Source organism: Sciurus carolinensis, chromosome 2 (genome assembly GCF_902686445.1).
Source record: "Sciurus carolinensis chromosome 2, mSciCar1.2, whole genome shotgun sequence".
Lineage (NCBI taxonomy): Eukaryota > Metazoa > Chordata > Mammalia > Rodentia > Sciuridae > Sciurus > Sciurus carolinensis.
The window spans coordinates 20,470,792-20,497,885 of NC_062214.1; the positions used below are offsets into that span (position 1 = coordinate 20,470,792).

The 27,094-nt window shown below is 47.3% G+C and overlaps 1 protein-coding gene across 1 annotated transcript in view; it reads right to left on the bottom strand.

Annotated features, from left to right (window-relative positions):
- Positions 1-27,094, bottom strand: part of Ctnnbl1 (catenin beta like 1) — a 152,204-nt gene that overhangs the window by 13,950 nt on the left and 111,160 nt on the right. The window contains exons 12-13 of the mRNA XM_047541054.1: positions 12,294-12,391; positions 10,232-10,312 (exon numbers count right to left, since the gene is read on the bottom strand). Of these exons, the coding sequence (XP_047397010.1) occupies positions 10,232-10,312; positions 12,294-12,391 (179 nt within the window). The remainder of the gene's footprint in view (positions 1-10,231; positions 10,313-12,293; positions 12,392-27,094) is intronic.

Genomic DNA, 27,094 nt, shown 5'->3' on the forward strand with positions numbered 1-27,094 from the left:
TAACTGCAGCTACCGTCACCCACCCACCAGAGGGGAGCAGCCAACGGCCCGAGGGCTGCTTCTGCGGCAGGCGTGGTGCTTACCTGTATTCACTTCTGCAATCCTCACAATCCATCACTGCAGGTGGGAATTCCTACCCATGTTACACCAGGACAGGTTCAAGTCATGCCAGGGACAGCAGAACCGGCCCAAACTCTTCCCACACTGCCACATCTATGCAGGTACTAACTGCAGACTTAGCCGGAGAACAAAGGAAGAGGTTAAGGAGAGTAATGGAAGGCTCAGGAGCAAGAAACCTCTAGTTTCCCTCCTGAGGACAGAAGTGCCTTGGTAAGTCTTCCTTCACGCACTTTCCTGACAACCTGATGCTTTAACCTGGCAGGCTGTACTGTGCCTCTGTCCTCTAAAGAGGAGGGACCCAGGACGCATGTGAGCAACGCCAAGCTCCAGGTTCCCCTCTCTTCCTTCTTTCCTCAGAACTTTCCTGACACCCTTCAACTTGACATTCTACTTGAGATGTACGGCCTTACAATTTGAAAGTGAAAATTTCAAATGTAGATCTGAGATATGACGATAGCTCATCTCCAAGAAAGGAATCACCACCGCTGCGCGAGCACGGCAGAGATGAAACAGATCTGCTTCTGAAGACGAAGCTTCTGCCCTGGCAGTTTCAGAGCGCTGTGGAGACGGGCACGCGGGGAAGATGACTGCTGTCAGGACAGCACCTTATCTCGCCTGTTACGCCGGGGCATGGAGTATTTACTACCGGGCGGATGCAGGTTAGTGGAGCTCAAATGTGCACTCGCTGCTTAAAAAGAAATAAAAATAGCAGGAAGATTCTGCATCCTTCTGATGCATCATTTTGATATAGAATAAGGCAGTGAGAAAGTGTGGGACCAGTTCTTAGAGGTACATCTTCTCAAGTTTTTGTCTCTTTTAAAAGGAAGCGAGATGGCATGTCACTTTATCCTTTACCCTTATTATGAATGGATTAATGAATTTCTAATGCCTTTCTGAGTTCCTAAGACAGACAAAAAATTGATCTTGAGATAAGGACTTGATATGGTCCCTAGGGTTTCTTTGTATGATGAAGTTGATCTAAACATCTCAAACAATTTCTAAGGGTATCTGAAACTCCCAAATGGCTGCTGGTACAACCCAACTCCTGCACCTGACTACAGTTCAGCAATGTAAAAGTTGTAAGAATTAAAGAGAAATCCATCATAAGCTATTTCTTCCCATGGGAAAGGTTCCCAAACTGAAGAAGTGTGATCTCAAGTACTCTGATGGTTATGCACTAGCAACATACAAATAGCCTCACTTCCTTCCAGACCAGACAACAGAGAGCAGCCAGTTGGCCCACGCGCAGATTTATCCTGCAGCCCAACCTCCTCAGTACGTGGACACTGAGCTAACAAATCACAAACACCCCTTTCTAATGAAAGCTGCCGACTCCCCTTTGCCTTCTTTCCCTCTTGAGACCCTCTGACGGTACCAGAAATACTTAAATAAGGTTGTTAAACTTCTTGGAAATATGACGTATAAATTCTACAAGCCAGTCCCTCTGCCAAGGTGGGGAAGAACACTACGCTGATGGCTCAGATCCCAGCTCTATCACTAGCTTCCTAGTGTCCTCAAGCAAGTCAATCAACTTCTCTGCCAGGCAATGAGAAGTCTGTCCTGGACCCAGCAAGGAAAGGGGGCTTGTCCTGAACGCCAACTCTAACCCACCATAGTGGCTGCAGAGGAGGACATGGCAGAGGGTTGTGGGCTTAGTGGGGAGGAGTCCTGAGGTCAGTGAGCGATGCCTGTGCTGACGGCAGGGTCAGGGAGAGGCAGCACACCTTTGTCTCCCTGGTCTGGTGCTCCAGAAGCTTCCTTCTGGCTTTGATCATCTGTGGCGAACCTAGGAATAGGGCCCCTCGTAAGCAGACATAATGGCTTCCTGCCTGCACACAGGTGTAGACGGATTTAAGTCAGGACACTGCCGTCACTCCAGCTGGAGTCACACAGCACCTCAACAGGACGTGATGGTCAACGCTGGCAATCAGCTTGGCCCCTCGGCAGCAAATTAAACTTCCTTGACAGAGACATGGCCCTGGGTCTGCTGCTCCATTGGACAGGCCACTTAAAAACAGGCCTGCAACTCAAGTGCTCTCCAAATGGGACCATGATCAGTAGGGGATTCCAGAGAAATTCCCAGAGTCCAGTCACACATGCCCTTCACACAAACTGAGGGTGGGAATCTTCACATGCATCGGCTTGTGTCTGGAACAAGATGGGAGGGTTAAGATTGAAAGGAGTATCCTGGTGGGGAGAGGGAAGTGACCGGTGACAAGAGCATCCCCACAGTGGCGCGCACTTCTCGACGCAGGGCACCTACATGAACCTCACTTGCGGGACCTGCCTGTGTTGAGTGCACATGGCCGATATCATTTGCAGATTTCAGATGGAAAAAACTGAGACAGATGTCACATGACTGTCATTGAGTTTCAGCTGGAGACTAGTGTGAAAAAGGCTTCCCTAGTCCAAGGCCTTTTGTATTTGTTCTTTCACTCTGGCCAGCGATGGGCAGTAAAAGGAGGAGAACAAGAGTGACACTAACCAGGTCCCTACAAAGGTGACTGGCACCAAGCTAAGACCATCATGGATTTCTCACATTCCTCACAAAACTCCAAGAGGAAAAACTACTATTACTGTATCCACTTTCCAAATTGGAAATTGAGGATCAGAGAAATGAGTCTGTCCTAAGTTTGCAAAGCTCACGGTGTAAGGGGTGGAGGAAGAATACAAACTGGCTCCAAGTCTAGGCTTGTCCCAGACTTGTCCACAGTCCACAGAGTAGTCCACAGTTCCAAGGAAGAGTCTTTGTTCCGTGGACCTTTCCCAGTATCAGAATATGAATGGTTAAATGGGATATTTTTCTTTGCATCAAACCGGGGAAGGAATGCAAACCAGCTGATTAAATGTAAGGGCGCCTAGCTTGTTGGCCTATCATTTCCCTATAAGTTGAAGAAATTTAAAATGAAGGAGGGGGTGGGGATGTGGGGAAGCCACTGTAGCTGGGCCAGTGAATTCCGCACACAATTTGAGAGTTAAAAAGAAAACAGAACCCACTGATAGGTTTTGCTTTGTTCATTCCATAGAGAGGGCTAGAATAAAAACTTGGATGGTAATTCAGTGAATGGCGCATTAAGTAGAACAGATTGCAGTTCACAGCAGCATAAGCGTGTTTGGGGGCTGCTAAAATAAACAGATTCATCTCCAAAGATACACAGGGAGGTGGCACGCGTAGCGTCAAGGTGCCATTTCCACGGGGTTGTGTGCGCCCCTCCCAGCACATCTTCACTTTAAATGTTAATCTGTCTTTGGGCGCATCACCAAACCTCCGGCTTCCCACGCGCCTCCATCTCTCTGCAGTCAGTCGCGAGCCCTCCAAGTGAGCGTGCGGATGCCATTTCTAATCTGCCCCTGACAGGCAGCAAGCTATCCTGGCTGATAGAAGGGGACAGTCATAAAAGAGGCTTCTGTGAAGCCGATAGGAATCCCTCTTGCTTCAGAAAGAGAGGTCACAGCTCAGAGCCGGAACATGGAGCCCCAAAAGACAGACAGTGACTGTATTCATGGACAAGAACGGACCCCATTCAGAAAATGCCCGTTCCTTTAAAAAACCCAAAGCAAGGGGAGAAACTTAACCACGGGAGAGAGAAGTAAACAGAGACAGAGGCGCACGAACGCCAGCAACACCAGACCTTCCTCCAAAAGCTTCCAAAGTAGGGCAGACTGCTGGAGGGAGGCCCTGGAGACTGTAAGTCTTTTTCGGCTGCGGAAACTGAGGCTGGGAATGGATAAAGAGGAGGCAGCTAACTGATGGCAGCTCAAGCAAGAATCCAAGGATCGCAGGCCAGAGATTTGCCGCCGAGAAGAGACCGACTAAACGTTAGGCCACCTGAGCACAAGAGCATGTGCCAGGTTTTCACAAACATGCTCATTACTCCTCAAAATGACCCTATAATAAAGCTACCCAGAAACCTGACGTGCACGCAGGGCAAGGTGTTTCCCAGGCGCACAGAGCGGGCGTATGGCAGAGCTGGTATTTAACCCTGGGCTGTGTGACCCTGCGGCTCCTCCTACACTACCATTCTGCCTCCACCACAGGGGTCTCGGTTTCTAATTTACTTAACATAGTCTGTGTAAAAAAAAGAAAAGAAAAGAAAAGAAAAAGGCCAGAATTGCTCATTTAAATATCAACAACATATGAACCAGTCTAGAGAGAACCGCAGCTTCCATAATAGCAATATAAGTACAATATAAGGCCATAAAATGCGGATCCTGCTGAAGCAACAGAGAAAGTGAATAAGATCAGTTCCACTTGTGAAGACTGAAGTTAGTTTAGAGACAGAAAAGAGTATGAGCCAAGATGATGTGGGGAAAAAGGTACACTCACATTGCTGGTGGGACTGCAAATTGGTGCTACCATGCTTGAAAGCAGTATGGAGATTTTTCAGAAAACTAGGAATGGAACCACCATTTGACCCAGTTATCCCACTCCTAGGCATATACCCAAAGGACTTAGAAAATCAGCATACTACAGTGATACAGTCATATCAATGTTTATAGCAGCTCAATTCACAATAGCGAAGTTACGGAACCAACCTAGGCGCTCTTCAACAGATGAATGGATAAGAATATTACTTAGCCATAAAGAAGAATAAAATTATGGCATTCACTGGTAAAAGGATGGTAGTGGAGACTATTATGCTAAGTGAAATAAGCCAGTCCCCCAAAATCAAAAGCCTAATGTTCTCTCTGTTATGTGGATGATAACACACAATAAGGGCGGGGGGAAGAAAACAGAAGTTCATTGGATTACACAAACAGGAATGAAGAGAAAAAGGGAGATGGGACTAGGAAAGACAGTAGAATGAATCGGATATAACTTTCCTAGGTTCATATATGAATACACCACCGTGAAACATCATGTTCAACCACAAGAATGGGATCCTAATTAGAATACGTTACACTCCATGTATGTATGATATGTCAAAAGAGACTCTACTGTCATGTATATCTAAAAAGAAGAACAACAACAACAAAGGAGAACAGGCCAAAATCATCGTGACAGTAGCTACCGTGTGCAGCATCTGCCCCTGGGTCAGGAACTACTCTAGGTGATTTAGGTATACTAAATCATTTCCTCTTCCCTACAACCCTATCAGACAACTAGTATTAGTCTCAGTCTTTTACTGATGAGGAAACTGAAGCAGGGGCGTTTCGGGAGACGAGCCAGCCTTGGTGACTCTGAAGTCCTGCCTGAGGCTGTGCTGCACAGGGTGCAGTTGGGCACCCAGAGGGGCTCCAGCTGGTCCCAGGGGGCGTTTTCTGCAGGAACCGAGTGTGGAGTTCTGAGCAGCATGCTTTTGTGTGGCTCACAGCACATAGTTCCTGACCAATGTGTGTGTCCCAACCCTGAAGGAATCAGAGGGATTAGCCAGCTGCTGGAAAAGGATGTGGAAGAGATGGCACAGAGAAGAATTCCAGGGAGAGGAAGGAGCAATGGGCAAATGTCGAGAAGGTGGGAGAAGGCAGGGGTGCAGGACAGCTTTTGTACACTGTGAGATGAGACCATGAGCAGGGAATCTGGACCCCATGCTGAAGTCAACACAGCACCAGTGCAGATGCTGCATTAGCACAAGAAAAGATAATGGTAGTCGCAATTAAGAGCTGGCAGTGAGGGGAGGAAAAGGAAGTGGGTTGCCACCAGATGGAGGTGTGTGGGAGGCAGGAGTGAGGAGAGGATACTCAGGCTTTCGACCTGGTCAAACTGAATGGCCCTGGTGTGAGGAGGAGGGCAGGAGATTATCCAGGGTTACGGCCACAAGCCTGGGTTTGACCTCGCTGAGTCAGCAAATCCCACAGGTGATGTCCGGCGACGAGGGGCTCCAGTGCCTGCAGAGGAGGGAGGCCTGGCACACAGCCCCATCACACAGCAGACCTGCCACCAGGACAGCAGGAGGAGGGTGGGGTGCGGAGCTATCGGCCCCTCTGAATGAGGAGGACAGAAGTCAGAAAAGCCAGTGGAATGCTCAAGGCCACACTGCCAGGCAAGCGGCAGAGATGTGGGACCAGAACTCAGCTCAATAGAGCTCTCTTCTAGTCACAGAAAGCCTAGCGTTAGAGGAAAGGGGCTGACAGGGAGGCAGTGAGGCTGAAGGGTGTACAGCTGGAACACGGGGGGCCAAGAGAGCAGAGGGAGAGGGGAAAGGAGAAAGCCCCACAACCCCGCCCCCCGCTGCTTCTATTGGCAGTGAGCTACGTTCTGGCAAATTCACAGGATGGGAGTCTGGGAACCACTGGTTTAAAGAAGAGCTGAGAGGAACTCTCTGCAGGATTCCATTTTTTTTAAAGCTTGCCCTGGAAGCTTCTAGTGCAGTTAGCAGATGAATCAATGGCAGCCTCGCACTTCACTATCTGCATCTTCACCTGGTGCTTCAGAAACACGCACTTCGCCCCCTTTGACACAAATCTTTAAGTGCATTCCAAATGCCGAGGTAATGGTCAAAGTCTGCTTAAGACATCAAGTCCTGTGGATACTGTTTCATTACAGAGTCCATCTTTTTCTTTCCAGGAAAAAGCCTGCAATGATTTAACTGTGGCAAAATTAGCACGCAATTTGTAAGTCATTATGGTGCGAAGTATGTGGTGAGAACACTTTATTGAACAAACCTGCTGAGTATAATTTTCCAAGGAACTAAGAAAGGAAAGTCTCTCCGAGGCTCTCCTCCCTCTTTTAGAAGTCCCTGCCAGCACCTACCTAGTTACGTCTTACTTCTGACAGTCAGAAGCTGGGCGGGCTCTGGACATTTAACCAACAGAAGCTGGAAGGACCAGTGAGAAGCCAGGCCTTCAAGCAGCTTCCATGCTTGGCGCTTACGGTTAGGCTCCCCCATCACTACCGATACAAATTTCTCAAAGTATTTTGTTTTGAAACCTTAAAGACAAAACAAAACAAATCGCCACCACGGAAGAAAACAGGCGCTGGAGAGCCAGGGAAAGGCCTGGCTGTGGAGAACGTGCACAGCCTTCTCACGCCCTCCACTCCTGGAAGGGAGCTAACCTCCTCCCACCTGAACTGCCCTCCTCTGCTGCCCCTAGGTCTCCGTTGTTAAAGGTTTTGTATGAATGCTGACCCACCGCAAAACCATCAGGGCCTCCAGCTGCTTGTGGGCCTTGGCCCTCAGCAGGAGCACCCCTCCTGGGCCCTCTCTCTTACTGGCACTTCAGCCTCCTGCCCCGGCCAGATCCTGGCCCAGTGCCTTGCACAGAGCGGGCGCCTCATCAGCATTTGCCAAATGACTAGATTCTGTCCAGTGAATCTTGGTCGACTGCGAACCAGAAACGCTTAGCGCCATGGTCAGAGAAATCTGAGGGTTACAGGGAGGCGGGTGGCTGGGATACTACAAATATCAATGCCTGAATCTGTCGGATAGGTTTTTTTTTTTCCCTGGTAGGCAAACCTGATAAAGTAGATGAGATATTTATCCATTACTAATCTTACTGTCAATGTCACCAAAATACCTGAGAAATAAGCATTCGATTCAAGTCAACAATTTTTTGCTTTGTTTCCAACTGGCGCAGGACATCCAAATTGAATGCGGTGAAGGGGTGGCGAGGAGACAAACCAGCTCTGCCTAAGAGAGGTGACTGCAAGGAGGGAGGGCCGGGAGGAGGTCGTGCTGCCCGGAGTCTCTTTACACCCGTGAGGTGGCCGCCTCTGCCAGGCCGGAGCCTGAGGCTGGTGCAAGGTTGCTCACAGATGCACCCCTCCCCCGCCCGCCTGGTTCCCGAGCAGCATGGTGGCTGCTGAGCACTAACGGCCTTGGAATGTTTGCCAGTGCCCAGCAAAATGGCCTTGGCATCAAGGAGACAAATGCTTGTCAGGGAAGGCAGGGCCAGCGCCTGTGGCACGGGCAGCCCCGAGGGCTGCGCACTCACTCTCAGTCAGTGCTAATCAACTTCACACCCTCTTCAGGGCTGATGATAGATAATCCTGTGGAAGCAGGCCAACCTTCCCAACAGCGACAGGCCACAGGACACGCAAGCTGCTCCCTGAGGCCCAACGGCTTACTCCCCTCCCTCGGATGTCCACAGAGCTCAGTGGTAGAGAGCTTGCAAGACCCTGAGTTCATCCCCAGCAATGCAAAGGCAAACCCAGAAAAACAGGTCCATGCTGCACCTCAAACAGCACACGTTGCTGCCAACTTTGTGTTCTGCTGGGGCGGCTCCTCCTGGGACATCTGGTAAGGTGGATATGCTTGGGGACAGGGATGCCTGGTTTACTGAAGTTACACAAGAATTCCAATGGAAGCTAGAACGTCTACCAGGAGCTTCTACTTAGGGGTCCAGTCTTCGTGATAACGGCAAGGGAGGTGCGGTCACTCCCATTTGACAGACAGGAAAACCAAAGCTTACAGAGGTCAGAGCTAGGAGGTGGCAGAGCTGGCATGAACCCCCGGGCTCGCTGACCCTGAGGGCACTTTCCTCGCTGCTGCCACTGCTTGGTCACTGACCGCCCTTTCACTGGGTTTTTCATTCCATTGTCAAAGAATGTTCAACTGAATCTAAGGAAAACATCAAGCCCAATGGGACCTAAGAGCCCTTGGCGAGTATCACTTCATAGCTAAGGAACAGAGGTCACAGGATGCATAGTGACGGCTGTGGCTGGCAGTGACTTCAAGGTGGTGCCTCCTGCCTCCCAGGTGCTCCTCCTCCTGCCTCTCAAACTCTGCTACAGCAGATTCCACCAGGGATCCCGTTAGGGCTGGAGTTCCAATGGTCTTGTGGCTGTTTCCCTGCACAAGTCAATGGGAATTTAAACTTGTTTCTGATTACTGTTTGGACAAAGAGAAAGGATATCCTACTCTGGCAGTTCAACAGTTGCCTAGTGCCCTGCATGGATAAGTTACTGAATAGGGAAGAAAAGATGGGAAAGGAAAGGCAATCAAAGAACAAAACAAAGCAGGTGAGGGTGTGGAATGGAAGAGCTGTGTGTGGAACATGCCAGCATCTCAAGTCCAGCTCAGACTTTAGAGACGCTGCCTTTTATCTTGCAGTCGTCTCACTGTATAAAAGAAAGTCCCAGTCGATCAATTCAATCAATCAGCAAACATCTGAGCACTTACCAGGTTTAGAGATCACAGGGAAATCAGGAGAATGGAAAACATAGTGGCCATCTACTGGTCTTCCTGGAGTGAAGGTGTGCTTTGTGAAAGGGCAGTGCTGGGCAGGAAGTGGGTCTCCCCCAGCTCCAGTCTGGCACCCTGGCCTGCACACAGCTGGAGGGAGAGTGTCAGCATAATCCCCAGGAAGGTGCTGAAAGGGGCTCTCCAACCAGGAGGCTCAAAAGCCTCAAATGTGTTTTTAAGGTGAGAATATTGGAAAAGAATGGGGCGGTCCAGTGAATAAAGATCACAAGGAAAACAAGGTCTCCTACAGACTGAGAAAAAAAGCAAGAAAGCGATCACACTGTAATGTGACCAAAGACTGAGGGGTATCTTGTTGGGGACAGAATGCAAAGGAGGCACGGCACAGCAGACATGAAAATTTAGTCTCATTAAGAAGTGCGGAGGCCAGAGATGGCAGAGAATGGAACGGAAGCTGATGGAAAATACAGAAGGCAGGAAAACCACAAAGAAGGCACAGGCCCTCAAGAAACAACCTAGCGGGTGTCCCTCTCTCTGCAAGCACCAGTGTAAGAAAACCAGGTCATGCTGACCCTGAGCTGGGCTCGGCTGCAGTGCACCTGGGGTCCCCTTCTCTAGCTGTCCAGTTTTCCATATCTGTAAAAAGGGGAACTGGACTGGATGAGCTCTCAGTTCCCTTCCCATTCTCCACCCTGGGATCACCTCCCTCAGGGTCATAGCAGCCGGCAAGCCTGGGCACCAAGAACTCTGCCAACACTGCAACCAGACTCCGTGCTATACTCTGGTAAGACTTGCTGAGAGAAGCTCTGGTCTAGGGTACTTGTGCTACCCTCCAGGATCCCAGGGCAGACCTGGGCCAGCCCGTACCTCCTTCTTCTTGAAATTCTTGCCACTCTGTTGGGAGAGCCCTCCGCCCACTGGCAGACTGTCATCTGCTTTGCTCTTACAACACCTCATGTGACACGTGGTGGAAGAGGTACGCAGGGACCAAATGTCAATAGCTGGCAAAAGGCAGGCATGATACGTACGTGTTTTTCTCCTTCAATCTTCTTGTCAGCCACCTGCATTGCACCCAGATATTTAAAATGCAACTCCATTAGTCTGTCAACCTGAAAGAGAGATTTCACAGGCAGGAGTAGAAGGAAAGGGAACACCATGGCGAGAGCACAGTGGGGCTCCTCTCCTCTTCCTGTCACCGCTTGCATGGGGGACCCACGTTACCACTTTTGACGTGGAGATGAGCTTTGCTTAGGATACATGCAGAATGGAGCAAAGATCCGGGTGGAGCGGAGCAGACGCAGGCCCAGTCCCTGAAGGAGACTGTGCTTCCTACCCTCCCAGGGTTCCCAGGCGCTCAAGTTGTTAACAACAAATAAATAAGTAAAAATTCAAGTCTCTCCTTGCAAAGAGAAGGCGCTTGAAGTTATACACTTGATATTCACTTAGAACTTTACAGAAATTTCTTTTTTCAAACTGAAACCTTTCATGTTCAGATTCTGCCCCAGAGCTGATCTTTTTTTAAAAAAATGTCTGAGTAAAATCTCCTTAGTTGCTTTCGAGTCAGAAGAGAGTGTAAGAAAAACTCCTTCAGCAACTTGAAAAAGGACCCGACTTTTGCAAAGGAATAACTTAAAAATCAGTTTTAGGTTTAGCCAAGTTGTGCTTCAAACATGACCTAAGGAACACTCCCTGGGTTTGGAAAAGTTTCATTTTCCTCTAAGACTTCCAAACGACTAAAGGGACACAGTGAAGCAGCCCAGACTTCTGACCTATCTTCCTATAAGGCTGGCACCACCATGGCTCTTGACATTCTGGCTGATATTGGTCAACTGGAGATGTTGCTCCACTATGGCCTCAGACAGGCCAGGGAGACGGTGACCATACCCTCTGCAACTGACAAGGATGATCTGAAGACTTCGTGTACTTCAGTTTACAAGGTACTTCCATGTCCATTATTTTCTTAAACCATAAAAAAACCTCATAAGGTAGCAGAGGAGCTGGAAAGCAATCCTCATTTTAAAGGTGAGGAAATTAGAGAACAGACATTAAATGTCACCATGTGCATGACTGCTAAAATGCTTTGTGCTCTAACCTGATAGCTTTTTGCCATGCTTGTGGGGGCAGCAAAATGGCCAGAGGTGGGCTCAGAGAGATAGTCCTAGACCTCTCCAAGGTAGGAAAATGCTTCGGCCTTACTGGATGTAAGCAGGAAAGCAACTGCATGTTAAAAGGGGCCTTTGATCCTTCCCTTTACTCATCTGGAACTGCCTACTTACGTACAGCATGATAAAATATGCAGGCTTTTTGAGGTTCTGTTGTGGACAATAAAAATCAATTAATTCCAGGCAGGGTTGAAATTCAGGAGCCTGGGTTCAAATCCCAGCTCTGCTATAATAGTGGTGTGATATTGGACAAGTCTTATGGTGTCTCTAAGCTTCAACTTACCTACCTAAAAATGGGAATACCCACCTAAGGGTGAACACAGTGTTGCCAGATTATACACAAGAATGAAAGGGGCTGCTCTGCTACCCACTCTGCAGCAGCCAGCTCGTGGTACTGTTAAGATCTTTGGGCTTAGCATGAGTAACAACAACACAAGATATCTGATCGCATTTCATTGGGTGAGCATCGCAGCTTCCACAGTCCTCCAGGGCGGGCTCTACCCTTCCCTGATCATCACCCTGTTTTCATCTAGCTTGCCTCCCATGGACTCTTCAGATGGGTACTAAGGCTCCATTTTAAAGCCAGGCAAGTAGGGTTCGGAGTGGCATACATCTCCAGAGCAGCAAAATCAGGTTCCAATCTAGACATCTGAATCTGGAGCCCACGCTCTTGATTACGGTGCTGTGCCGCCCGCCCCCACCCCCGTGACTCGCTCTCGCTGCTCTCACCCTCAGGCACTAGCCCTCCCTGGGGAGAGTTTTTGGACGTGAGAGACAACCCGTGGAACCTCTGAGATCTAAGGCAATGGGGCCCAGATGTTGGAGAAGATATTTTAGGGTGGGAACACTCAAACCCTCAGATCACACCAGCAGGGAGCCCCTCTCCCCTGGCCAGTCCTGCTGCCCTGTCACAGTCCCAGTTACCCACCTTCTCACTGTCATTCTCGGTGAATTTATTCAGAAGCCGGGTTCGCTGCTGCCCTCTCAGGTTGCGCAGGAGGGAAGCCAGGATCGAACAGACATGCTCTGGGTTGGGAAGGAGAAAAGAGAACATGCTGAGATCAGAGCAGTAATTATTACCTCTCTTCAAGCCTGGCCTGGTTCTATTGAAGGAGGAATAAGTAGGCCTTCTCTGACTGCTGCTATTGATTAATAAGACAAGAACCTCGACTATGTCATTGGAAAACTGAACTGATCTTCACTCACTGCACAAGACACGTAGTCAAAAGGGATGATGTCCTCAAGGACGACTTCACAAGTGAATCAAAGCTAAGTAAGAATTTCAACCCTGCCTGGAATTAATTGATTTTTATTGTCCACAACAGAACCTCAAACTAATCCCCCACTTACAGAAATAACCTGTGAACAGAATAGGAATACCAGCCGTGACATGAGCAAATCATGAATGAGACATATTCCATAGCATTCTCAAATTACCTTATAACTTCCCTAAGTAAATGCCCCAGAATTAAATAAGAAATATGATAGGGTCCCTGCAAGATCACCTGCATTCTGGTGCAGCTAAAACCCCCATTTCATGCGTGAGGTGGCCAGGCTGTGAGGGCCTGGAGCCAGGGCCCCGCCCAGCACCCAGTGAGCCCACGCATGCCGCAAAAGGGCAACCAAAAGGTATATCATGGGCTTCAGACATGAAGAGACTCTTTTCTTTAAAAAGAATTTTTAAAAATCCATCCATAGTAACCTTGAGAAGGAGTCTACCATTCAAGGAGAAATGGTGAAGTTTATTTTGAAGTAAATGCTCATAGAGCAACAACAAAGATTCTATTTGAAGACTGAAGAGCATCCTCATATGCCAAAGCTCCGGGCGTTCCCAGAGAGCCTCTTGACTATTAAGTGAGGCTGCAAGGAAGCGCTCTCGCCTCCCTGACAGTGGCACGATGTCACTCTGTATTACTGTGGCTTTTCTTCACTTGCACCGTAGGCCTCGCCACCTCCTGGTTCCCCAGCTTCTGAATGCTGGACTTCCTGGGCCTCAGATGTCTCTCTTCCATTTATATCCACCTGCATGGTGATCTCATCTTGTCCCACACTTTGAAGCCCGTTTACGTGCTCAGACTTGAATGTGGCCCTGGAGGTCACACTGGCCTCTGAACCCTCACTCCTTCCATCTGGCTGTCTCACAGGTTCTTTCCACTTACATGTCCAAAAGCAAGTTTTTGACTTGCCTCCTCAAACCTGCTTCCCAAGTCTTTTCCATCTAGTTTTTGGCAACCAGGTCCTCCCACTTCTCAAGCCCGACACAGTGATGTCCTGATGAAGAAACCTGGGCACATTATACCCAGAATTCCAGCTCTCTTTCACCACTACACTGCTGCCACTCTGGTCCACGGCCCCCTCATCTCCCACCCTCGCCCCTTTTGGCCCCATCTCCACAGCAGCCAGGATGATTCTTCAGTTAAGCCTGAAGTCAGATCTGTCTAGAACCCTCCAACAGGCTACATGCGCTCGACGCCAGGCCGCCCTCCTCGAGGCCTCCTGCACTTGTTGTTTTCTCCCCTGAATGGCTTCCCAACGTCATCTGCGAGGGCTCCTCTTCTCAGGAGGCTCCCTAGACCACCTATCTCACAGGGCTATGCCCAGCACTGGCGATTCCTCGGTCTCCCCTGCTTTGTTTTTCTCTCGATCGTGCATTACCTTCTCAGACACTGTGTACTTGCTGTTTCACCTTGCTCACCATCTCCCTTCCATTAAAAAGTAAGTTCCACAGAGGAGGGGATTTCAGTCTGCTTTGTTTACTCTACATCCACAGTTGAGAACAATGTCTGGCACCTAGCAGGAGTTGGGGAAAAACCTGCCCAGTGAATGTTAAGGAAGCAGGCTTTCAATGTAAATTTTTAGTGGGGGTGGTGGGGCCCAGACAGACCGCTCTTGACTTCTGGGTAGCTTCCATGCTTCTATATATCCTAAATTCAGAGGAATATTACCTTTGTTTTGCTAATATGCTCTCAAACCCTTCAGTTAAAAAATGGTCTTTAAAGGGTTGCGTTTGGGAGTAACTGGATGGCTTTTTCCTAAGGAGCTGTCAGTTTCAATTAAGCATCTCTAATTGACAGATTCAATTTTTTTAAGTATAAAAAATACAAAGTTTTTCTTAAAATGTGCTTTGCGCAAAGGTATTATACACTTTCTCAAGACCCCAGGTTCACCCCAGCATCTTTCTTTCAACCCTCTGAAGAGCTGGGATGGGGGGTGTGATCTCAGCTGCTTTAACTGACTAAGGGCAGCAGGGGTGAGACAGGAAGTGGAGAGGACAGGCCCCACCACAGCTGGAAGGCAAGGAACACCAAGAACACAGGGTAAGGACAGCAAGCCAAGAAGGTTCTAGTGCAGGCTGAGAGGGCAGGGTAAAAGGGGAACGTCTCTGGAGGCCACCAGGAAAAGCCCTCTGACCTCTGTGCCCACCAGAAGAAAAGACCAGGGGCAGGAAGAGTAGGGGTGTAATCAGTTCTGCAATTCTGGTCCAAGCAAGCTGGATGCAGCTCTGATCCCTTTAGCTGGTGAACAGGTGTGAGACGGGCCATAATGAACACAGTGGATTCTAACAAGCTCAGTTCCGAAACTTTGAAATTACTTAGCATGACAGCTGGTGTGCGTGTGTGTGTGTGTGTGTGTGTGTGTGTGTGTGAGAGAGAGAGAGAGAGAGAGAGAGAGAGAGAGAGAGAGAGAGATGCAGAAAGACAGAGAGAGGGGTGCTTGGGGCCCCCAACAACACAGTGCCCCTAACCTGGGGTAGTGGAGAAAACAAAACAAATACAGTCCTCTGTGACAAGTTCTGTCACTGAAGTAGGCCCAGGGGAATTGGGGGAGCACAGGGGAGGGCCATCTGCCCTAGGAGGATCTGCACTGGAGGAAACAAAAAGAGCCACAGTCAATAACCAGGTGGAGAAGTGGTGAGAATATTTCGAGCAGGAGTAATACCCACAAGGCCTCTTCTTGAGTGACACACACACACACACACACACAGGAGAGGGGAACACAGGAGGGGGACATGGTCTGGATCATGGAGAAGGTGGTAAAGACTCTTTGGTGCATTTTCAGCTGGCCCGGAGAAGATCAGACTGGGTTTAGTCAGTCTCCTGAGCAGCCATATCCCTTTTTGAGATCAACATCAGGAAAATGTTTCTCCCTTCTAATGAATGTTTCTGTATTTCCTTATCAAGGTTCCCTCTTTGCCTGGGCTATCAGGGAGCTCAAAGATGAATTTACAGGGAACAAAAAGTCCAATGCTATTAACTATTCTTCACCCAAAAAACACTGCTGAAAAATTAGCCTAGAACAGTTTCAAAGGAAAATTTATAAACTGTTTAGAAATTAGACCAACAAAAATATCTCAATGAATAGACCAAGCAGGACTATGATTGTGCCTATTAAAAATGACAAATGGCAATCTGAGTTTTGACTTTGTCATTTTTGTGTTTTTAACCTGAAGCCCTGGAATATATTAAGCCACTTAAAAATATGTCTTTCTATTGTAATATACTAATATAAGTGTGTCTGATGATAACAGTGAAAGAACTTCATACATAGCACTGAATAAAAATCATGAACTTTTTTAAGGAAAAAAAAGATGAATTTACAGTCAACCACAAAAAGCAGTTCCTTTCATTGCTTTATTACTGATTCCCTCCATCCTCTACCAGTGAATTTCACAATAAAAGCAATGAATGCACAGAGTAAAAATCGAACTACACACACACACACACAAAAAAAAAAAAAACTAAAAAACAAACAAACAAAAAAAACACAAAAAAACCCCCAAATACATAAAATGCACTTAATTTCCAGCCTGGGGTCACGTGTGGTCTTCCTACTAGAAACAACACTGCTCAAGTGTTCTGGCGTACCTTTGCGAGCTTGTTCTCATAGCATGTTCCTACTAGTGGAAAAGTGAGTAAAAGGAATTTGCATTTAAATTGTTAAAACTTACTGACAACTCCTGAAATCCCAGTGGCTGGGAAGCTAGGCAGGAGGATCACAAGTTCAAAGCTGGCCTCAGCAACTTGGCAAGGCCCTAAGCTACTCAGTGAGACCTTGTCTCAAAATAAAATATAAAAAGGGCTGGGGATATGGTTCAGTGGGTTCAATTCCCAGTACACAAACAAAACAAAACAAAACTCACTGACAAATTGTCTCCCAAAAAAACTGTATCCATTACACTTTCGCTGTCAGTATACGTGTATGTTTTCCCACATCCTCAATCACATTGCATATTACCCAGTAGAAATTATGACAATGAGGTGGGTGAAAAATGGGTTCTTCTTTTGATTAGCAAGTTTTCTTCTTGTCATGGAAAAGGTTAAGATCCTTGTACTACACATAGCAAGTAGGTTCTCCGGATATAGTGCACAAATGCAATATGTAGACATAGAGAGACGTACTATGAGGAACCGGCTCACAAGACTGTGGAGACTGACAAGCCCTATAGTCTACTCTCTGCAAGATGAAGGTCCAAGGAAAGCCAGTGGACTAGTTCTTATCCAAGACCAAAGGCCTGAGCCCAGGAAGGCCCATGGTGTAAGTTCCTGTCTGATATGAAGGTCTGAGTAGCGGTACTCATGTTGGTGGGCAGGGAAGGATGCTGTTCTGGCTCAAACGAAAGTGCCCTTCTTTCTCCTTTTTGTCCTATTTGGGCCCCTCAGCAGAATGGGTGAGGACAACCTTCTTTACTCAGCCAACTGATGAAAACACTAATCTCTTCCAGAAATACCCTTAGAGATACACAAGAGTGTTTTACCAGCTACTTGGGCACCCTGTAGCCCAATATGGTTAATGTTAACACAATAACCATTATGTTATTATTATTATTATTTTTTGTACTGGGGATTGAACCCTGGGATGCTCTACCACTGAGCCACATCCCCAGTCCTTTTAAAATTTTAAGACAGTCTCATCAAGTTGCTTAGGACCTCGCTAACTTGTTGAGGCTGACCTCAAACCCGAGATCCTTCTGACTGCCTCCTGAGTCTCTGAGCTTATAGGCATGCACCACCACACCGGATTCCACTACGTTCCATTTGTGTTGCTTTCCCCGTGAACTTGTCCTTTGTCCAATTTTGATTTCTATGAGGTCTCTGTCAATTAAGAACACTCTTCTTTTCATATATGTTGTAAATATTTTCCCCTTTCCCATTTGTCTTCTGGCAAATTCTTATTCAAAGCTAAGATGCAGTACCACCATACTGTTTTTCTATAAGTTGCTTCAAATAGGTATTTGAGGGGTTGGGAGCATAGCTTAGAGCACTTGGCTAGCATGTTCAGGACCTGGGTTTGAGCCTCATCCCAGACAAAAAGGGGAAAAAAATCCTATTTGAAAGTAGGTAGTCTATGACAATAAGTGTCACCACTGTGTTTATTATTTATCTCTGAGAGTAGGCCTATTTGAGTCTGTGTGCACATTTTTCATTGAATTCTTACAATTAAGCTACGAGAAAGATGCCACTCTCAGCTTTATTTTATGAATGTGGAATGTAAGGCTGAGAGAGGTTGACTGACTGACTTCCTCATTTGCCTGAGTAAGTGGTGGGAACTTAGATTTGAATCCAAGTTGTCTGTCTCCAAACTGTTAGCTTTTCCTACCATGTTAAATGTTTCCCACTTATAAAAGGCAATGATCAACACTGTTAAAGAAGGAAGATAAAAGAGATCAGAAATTAAACCAGCAAAGCCTGCAAACATGTCTCATGTGGGGCTCACTGTGCCCAAAAGACAGGCACGAAGTGAATGTGGATTAAAAAAAAAATCAACAGTTTTAATGAGAATAAAATGAAGCAAAAGGCCATATGGAGTAAGACATGAATAACAACTCCTCTATTTTACTAAATTAGTCTTTCCAGAAGCGATTTCTTCCAGAGTCTAAATAAAGAAGAGACTTTAGATTTCAGGCAGTTCCACAAATACTGAACCAGAACTTTGCAATAATTTTCCCTTTTAATCTTGCTGATTAAGATGGATGAGAAAGTTCCAAGAGAATGTTCTTTATATACCTCAACAAGGGGGAGGTGCTAATGGCAGAGAGAGGGGGTATCAGGAGCTGTACTTTTTAAAGAGGAAAATGTAATACATAAAAGAATCACTGTTTGCGACAGCAGACACTTTTAATGTGCATTTCCACAGCTCGTCCCAGTCTAGGGCAGGAGATACCTTGATCAACTGCGGTGGTATGTGAAGAACAAATGGCATTTACCTGTTTGGGATTTTAAGTGAAGGACAGGTTGTCAGTTTCAGGAGATCTGAGCTACCTACATTCCTTCTACCTCTCCGACTAGATGCTGCGGCCTGCCAGATAGGGAAACGCTCAGCCACCCCAAGCTTTACACATGTACACACATACAGAGTTTCATTAGCTACTAATAAATGTAGCTTTCCTAAGAACAGATTTCAGCCCAAGGTGGTGTCAATTTTTCATGCACCAAGGAGATGGGGAGAGCTGCTGGCACAGAGAGCAGAGGAGATAACAGGTTTATCTGCTGGCCAACACCGCTCAGCTGCTCTGTCATTTCGACAGGATAAAATGGAGGTGAAGGATGGCTATGGAGCTGTCAATGCAGAGGGGAGGTGGGAGCTCCATTGCAGAGAGGAAGCTCAAGGCAGGGCCCAAGAGGAGGGGAGACCACACCCCAGACCCACAGTTCCACGGAGGCCAGGGTCGAGCAAACCTGCGTTTCCAACTCAGCAGCCAGGGAGGTGGGCCTCATGGGGCATGTTAAAAGCCCGTGCTATTCTTGCCTGCCAGGCGCCCTGCTCCACAGCCACACAGCTGGCTGCCTCAGACGCTAACTACTGACACTGCCTGGATGGTGGCTCTGGTCCAGCTCCAGTCTCCTCGGGGTCTCTCAGGGGTGACTCACAATGGCTTAGCCTGTGTACAGCAAGGGGGCTAAAAGTTTGATTTTCTAGGGGCAGTTAAGAGTCATAATTTTCAGAGCCAGAAGGGGAGTTAGAAGCCTTTGGTCCACCTCCTCTGGGGTTCTGAGTATAGCAACAATGGCCTTGGGAAGGGATGCAATTTGCCTCAGGTTAAAAAATCTCCTTTGTGGGGCTGCTAGAATCTACAATCTCCATTTTGTCCCCAAGTCATGACAGACAATTTTGAGGAGCTGATGAACACTCATGTGTACTATTCCTTCCAAAATACAGACAAGAAACACACATTTACCTGGACTTTCTGAGTGGTCACATATCTTAGTGATGTCTCCTTAGCTGGGAACCCGTGGTCTATTAGACCCAAACCAGGTCTTTCCAGAGTGGCATAGTCAGATGGTGGCAGTCACTTCAACCAGATTCACAGTGTGTGCCATTTTTGTAAAGAATGAAATGGATTAGTGTCTTTCACTCTTACTCTTAAAAATAAGTAGGGTGGAAATCCCATCCAGGCGTTTGGTTAACAGCACCTCCCTCTGTGAGGAGAGTTCCATTCCTAGGACAGGTCTGCTCAAGTCGGCCTATCAGGTCCCCTGCTGACAAAGACACACCAAAACTGAGGGGATACCCTCCTGGGATCTGCTTCAGACACGATGACAATGGGCTTTAGGCTCAGCCAGACGTGAATTCAAGTCTTGTCTCTGGCATTCACTAGCTGGCAAACCTCGGGCATGGTGCTTGCTGAGTCCCTTCTTATTTGCAAAATGGGACCATCCTGCCATCGACTGAGATATGTGCACAGACAGCACATCAGACAGCAGCCACGAAGGGCAGCATGAGACATTCTCTCACTGCCGCACCTGCCAGAGACCACCAGCCAACTCCTTCTGTTTGGCATCCTGACCACGTGGCCCCCCAAGCATGTTTCACTTTGCCCGGGTGAACCTAACTCACCCTGCTAAGAGAAACAGGTACCAAATCGCTTGACTTTCTCTGTTGGTAAGGCTATTTTCTATAACTCGAGATTTGTTCTAACCCTAAAATGGAGCGAGGCCAACCTCACTAGGACTCTTTAATCCCACAGTAAATTAAAATAAAGTACTTGTGCGTGGCTGCCTATAAAGTCAAATAATACAAGATTCTGGGAGACCAGCAGACAGCCTGAGGTGGGCAGTGGCTATTTACTACTGGGCTGAAGGACACAGCACATCTACACAGAGATGGTCCTACCTTTTAATAAAAATAAATGTACTTGGCCATGATAATCATTTACCTTTTGGTTTTGCTGCAAGAGCTGAAAATACAGCACGTGATCTATAGAGGAAATGAAAAATAGCTGCTGCTTTTTGAGTTGTACAACCTCAGGACAATTACAGGGCATGAAGTGGTACGTTCACCAGAAATTCCTTGACACAAAATTCCGAGTACCTCCTCTGGGACCAGGCAAGTACTGGGACTAGAGGGGAGATGGTCACTCTGGGGAAGCCCATCGTGTTAGGCTGAGAAACAGTCACCCCAGCAGAGTACATAACTGACATGCAGGGGACACACATGGCACATACGCACAGCATTCAACTGGAGTAGGAAAGAGGGACCAGGAAGAGTGACTCAACAGACCCAAGGACAGGGGGTCAAAATGGAGACAAAAGGAAAACGTCTTCCAGACTCCTGGGAAAAGGCAGAGCTGTGTGTTACATTGGCAAGTGAGAGGCGTGAGCGCACAGCTTCACCTTTTCAGAGGGAAAGCTGGTAGCAGACAGAGGCCAGGAGTTTGGGTCCTATGGGCACATTTAATTCTTTCAGCACAAACCTGGATCATGGTTCAAAGTCAGAGATGAATGGAGTACTGTTTATATCAACAAGTCTCCCAAGATGGAGAGTGGGGGTGGGAGGTGCGTAACAGGAAGAAGGACAACTGTACAGTGACAGTTCCTAGACTTGACTTCCTCATCCTTCTGTACCAAGAGAGGAGCCTCCAGGTTCCAGAAGTGTCCTGCCAATCTGTTGACATTTTGGTCTGGTGGGCAGGGGACGCCTGTGTTCAGCAGAAAGGAAGAGGAGGCGCTGCAAGCAGAGCTGGGCCGCAGCAGAGTGCTGGGAATTGGGCACGGGACTCATCGTGTGTGCAGAGTGCAGGCATTGCAGGGTACCGTGTTTGGGGACAGAGACAACCAGACGTGGAGCCTGCCCTTCAGGCTCTTCCGTGGTCTGTTACACCAAACTACGTGGCAGAAAATAGTAACTATGTGGCGATTAAATAGTCTGACGTGGTGACCATTTTACAATGTTAACCTATATTAAAATATCAAACCGTATACTTTAAAATATATAACATTTTTATATGTTAATGATATCTCAAAGTTGTTAAAAAAATAACAAGTAAATAAAATTACATCACAGAAAGTGACAGCAAATGGGAAAGAGGCAGAAACTCCTGACAGAGCAAACATTCCCTTCTCTTGACTAGGGGGCTGGGAAGAAGGGTAGGAAAAGTGGAACCTCAGCTGCGTCTTAATGCACAGGCACAGGGAGGAGGGGCGATGGCAGAAAGGGCATTCCAAACAGATGGACCAACATGAAGCGAAGCTATCAAACTGGAGAGCACAGGATCTGGACAAAGAACTGGGAAGTGACCAGCGTGGCGGGAAGGGGGAGGATGAACGGTAAGGAGGCTGCAAAGGTGGGGACAGATCATGGATAAATCTGAATGCTGGGCTACGAAAAGCAGACCCAACACCATCCTGATGGCCTGGCCTTTGACTATGGCCTAGGCTGGCTTCCTGCTCTGTCCGTCCAGCCTCAGAGCCTGCACCTGGTTCCAGCAGCCCAAATGGTTAAAGATCGACATGCAAGGGTCAGTCAGACTTCTATTCTGAGGATGGAAATGGTCCCTGTACTTCACTCATCCGGCCCCTATCTTGGCAGGATCTTGCAGGGCCATTTAAAATTCAAGGCCATACTGCAGAGCTACCTTTGTTTCCATGGAACATCCAAGGCCATTAGCTCTTTTGTTTTAAGGAAATCATACAGCAGTGTTCGCACTTATAATATTTCAACCATCTCTCGTCAATGCAGAATCTCACTGCCCAGCTCCCTCCAGCTCCCCAGATGGACAGACATCCTGGTTTCTGTAAGACTTGAGATGCAAACAGGATGTTTAAAATACCCTAATTAGATCGATCTTGACTTCAGCGGCAGTGTGCTGGAATACAGATTAATCTGTTCCATGCCCAGCACTGGCAGCTGACGAAGCAGGAGGCCCTGTCAAATCAAGCCATAACATTACACTCCTCTGCCTTTATTATTATTTTTTCTCTTTTTATATTTCATGATAATGGACATCTGCCTAGCAGGGGATGTGGCAACCCAAGAAGAGTCACGCATGTATGCTCAGCCACTCCAGATGAATATTGATGCAAGTCAGATCCAACGATCTTCTTAAGACAGATGGAACTGTGTAAGTACCTATATATAGCCCCCTTTAACACATACACAAAATACATGTACTCCTGTTCTTCACAAACACTTCCTGAATATTCAGTATATGGCAGGCAGTGGGCGAGGGACCGGGACTTGGAGAGGCAACACTTACTGCAGACCCTCTATGTGCCTGTGTGTGCTCAGCACGTGTCACCTCATTGAATTCTCATGACAATCCTGTAGATCACATCTGATCAGTCTCCCCGTTTTACAGATAAGAAACTAGAGGCTTGGTCAAAAAAAAGAAAGCTCCCTCTCAGCAAATAATAAAACAACCATTTTCTTTAAGAATTAAAAGAATATCCAACAGGGATGTGGGACAGCAGGATGGGTGGGGGGAATTCAACCTTACTAGTAATGCAAATAAAATCATGAGGTAGTTCCATGTGATGAATCTTTCAAATTACTTCCTGCCTGGAAGGACATGGGAGGTGAACTCTCATGCTAGGCTTCCCGTCTGCGTGCCTGCTGTGCTGCTACAGGTGCCTCTCAGTAGATGGTCATTTCCTCAAAGGCCAGGCCAGTGCCTCAGTCATCTCTCTTCCTAGTCCTGTGCCATGAGTTCCACTAATGCTGACTCTGACATCATAACACATGGTGAAAGTTAGCTTTAAGAGGTACACGCATACAAAAGGGAATACCTGATAACTTGACTAAAGAGAACAAGGAAGAATAGATGGCTCTTTTGAGAGGGTCTTGATGAGCCCAATTCTGCAGAATAAGTCAGAGTTAATCAGAGACACCAAGGGGGAAGGGTGCTCCAGAGAAAAAACAGGTGGTTTAGTGCTATGTAGATAATTTGCAGGAATAACATAGGGTAGGCTCTAGGGTGGGCGATGGGACAGAAGGTGAGTCAGAAGTACACAAGACCCCTGCCCACCTGAATGAAGTCTGGACTTTATACCAAAGGACCTAAAGGACAGATGATAAAGAGGATGCAATGCAACTGGATCTGTGTTCCAAGATCATTCTGGAAAAGGTGCAGGGATGTACATTGGAGGAGAAGCAGGATCAGACCCCGATCTTACAGAAACATGGCAACAAACACAACATATTGCACTTGTGTGGATCTAATAGTTAAATGACCCTCAGCAAAAGTGAAACAGTTAACCATCTTTCAGAAAGAATACCAGTTCCTTTCCTCCTTTCTCAAGGGAAGAAAGAAAGTATGATTTAAAGAAGACTACAGGGATCAGGAGGCTGAGACAGGAGGACTGTGAGTTCAAAGCCAGCCTCAACAATGGGGAGGCGCTAAGCAACTCAGTGAGACCCTGTCTCTAAATAAAATACGAAAATGGGGCTGGGGATGGGCTCAGTGGTCGAGTTCAGTGCCAGGTACCAGAGAGAGAGAGAGAGAGAGAGAGAGAGAGAGAGAGAGAGAGAGAGAAAGGGGTGGGAGGAAGACAGAGAGAGACAGAGAGAGAGAGAGAGGAGTACAGGGAGTTAGCTGAATGGACTTCGAGTCCACACTCAAAGAAAAACCTACTCTGGGACTGAAGAGGTCTCTTTTACACCTGCTCTCTGGGTCTCAACATCCTGGTCTGTAGGATGATGAGAACCTAGATACTGTATAAGGTCCTCCTTAAACTCAATAGGAGTCTAGTTAATGGGCTAGAGATGTAGATCAGTGGTAGAGCACTTGCCTCATATGCCAGGAACCCTGGGTTTGTTCTCTAGCACCACTCCCCCACAAGACACTAGTTATCGAAAGATGTGAACAACTATCAAGTGACCTAGCAATGCCACTCTCAGGTATTTTTCTAGACCCCCAAGATGTCAAGAAATCAAGATCGCCGAGAGACTTGTACAAGAATGTTCACATTCCTAATGGTCCAAACCCTCAAAACACACTATTAATAGGAAGAATGGAAAAATACATTCAAATAATGGAATGCTACTCAGTGTACTCTGCAATAAAAAGAACAGACTACCAACACATGCTGCAGCTATGGACAAGTCCCAAAAGCAGAATGCTGAGTGAAAACCTTCCCCAAAGACAATGCAGCGTTATGTGTGAGCCCATGGATCTGGGCTCTAGATGAGGCCAACCTAGTTATGGTGGTTACTCTGTGAGGTAGGGGAGGGATCTGAGGAGGGTGGGGCACGAGGGAACTCTCTGGGGTACTATAACGTTCTACAGCTTGACAGCCTATGCGTCTGCCAAAACCCATTAAATGACACACGTGAGATCTGTGCATTTCTCTCTGCAACTGTATCTAAACAATAATATTCATGTTATAATCTAGGTGGTGGGCACGTAAGTACGTGCTGTACAGTTCCTTCAACTTTTCTGTATGTTTGAAATTTTTCTTAAGAAAATGTTGAGAAGGCAAGAAAGGAAATAAGAGAGATGTGAACTTGGAATATAAATGATGAGTTCCCGAAGGTGATTTTCCAAAAAGCAGTTTTTATATGTCTGTTGTTTGAAATGTTGAATGTCTTTTCCATTGAAATAGGCCCAATGAAACCTGTTTTGCCTGAAATATAGCCAAAATTAACTTGGTGTCTTGCTTCTCAGCCGTGCTGAGACTCCAACACTGACTGAGCACCCACTGGGTGCGCAGCGATGATTGGTGTGGCTGGTGGATGACTCACCCTCTGCACCATTCTCATGGGATTCCTTTCTTTCGTTTCAGAATGTTCCAGCAGCACTATGGATTTAAAAAGCATTTAAGTGCTATCTTAACAAATTTACAGCCCTGTAACTGGGAAAACGTGTGTTGCAGCAAGAAGTGGATGCGTATGTGCAGGAAAAGCTTCCTCATGCTAGACCACTTTTCTCTAAGAGCCCAAGGGAGAAGGTCGAATGGCAAGGCATGCAGCCCTCCCTCCCTGACAGTCGCTAAGGTGTGGACCACCCGGTCAAGTGCCAGACATCAGGGAAGCCCACACCTCAGATGGGCTGAAGGAGAAGTCCATGTGGCCTCAGTGGCCTGCCACATGCACACACAGCAACCTCTTTGGAAAACGATTCTGACCTAGTTCTCTACCTTGCTTTCTATAGTGCCTAAAATGCGCATTGTCAGAATCACCAACCCTATCACTCCAGTGGCAGCAGTGGGCACTGGGGGATGATGCTGGCTCTGGCATCAGGAAGCATCAGGAAGAACGAGCAGGGCACCTGTGACTTCAGGAACTCAGTGGAGGCCTGGCCAAACTCTGTGTGAGAGACACTGTCCATATCAAGTGTCAGCGACCAGACTGGCTAAGACTGCCAACATCACCCAATATTGGTTCTCCTCTGATTCTTTGGCACTAGAACGCATTTTAATATTATTTGGGGAGAAGATATAAAAACAAAACAGAAAAATCTCCAGCCTCCCTTGTAGCTAGGTGGGACCACGTGACTAACTTCAGGTCAGAGATCCAGACAGAACTGGTATTTGGGCCTTCAAGGAGGGGACATGTCCCCTTCTGCCCTTCCCTCTGCCCTTTCTGCATTCCTGCTGTTTGGAATATAGATGCAATAACTGGAGCTCTAGTAGTCATCCGGGACCACAAGGCAATCTTGAAAATAGAAGCCAGGCGCATTTATTGGTGCTTGGGGCACATTAAAAGCTCAGAAGCATTGCTGGTCCTGTGGTAAGGATGGAAATAGAAAGCCAAAAGGAAGCTGGGTGTCTGAAGACGCTGTGAAGTTGCCAGTCCAGCCCTGCTGACCCCTAGACTCGTTTTACCTGAGAGGAAAATAAACCTTTTTTGTTTTGCTTAAACTATTATTCTAGTGCCTTATTGGTCATCAACCACAATTCCTAGCTGAAAAGCAAATTCTAAGGTCCTTCCAACACATTCAATGAGGGCAATAGGAGAGACTGGGAGTCCTAAGAGTTCAGGTGTTGCCCCAAGTGAAGGTGAGCGCACCCCCTTACTCATTTCTGGAAGCAGCCACACATCTTAGTGGAGAGTCTGAGGACAAGAAGCAACTGTTGGCAAAAAGGCACATTCTCCTCCTTTCCTTCCCCCCACTGTCTCCAAGGGCCTCCCTAGAACACATTTCCATTATTACATGCAGACGCTGGAAGGACAGATGCAGCTTCTTAAAATTAACCCTCAAACTTGTAATGGCAGAAATTCTTGCCTAGAGGTTGGCCTCTTTGTTTTCTCTGTACCCCACAAACACTCCCTCAGCAGCAGTTACGCCGGGCAGTACACCCAAGAAGTGGTACAATGTCAGCTTCTGCTCTCCTGGCCAAGGTCTCTGGTGTGCTTTGATGAAGACAGCTGTGTGTCAGCCAGGCTGGTTCCGTGCAGCTCCCTATAGCCTATCACTTTTAGGGGCATTTCATCTAAATTAAACTGACTCTGTGTCTTAGCAGCTCTTCCGGGATTTGAAAAGTACATTATATGGTTACCACTCTTCTCCCTCCA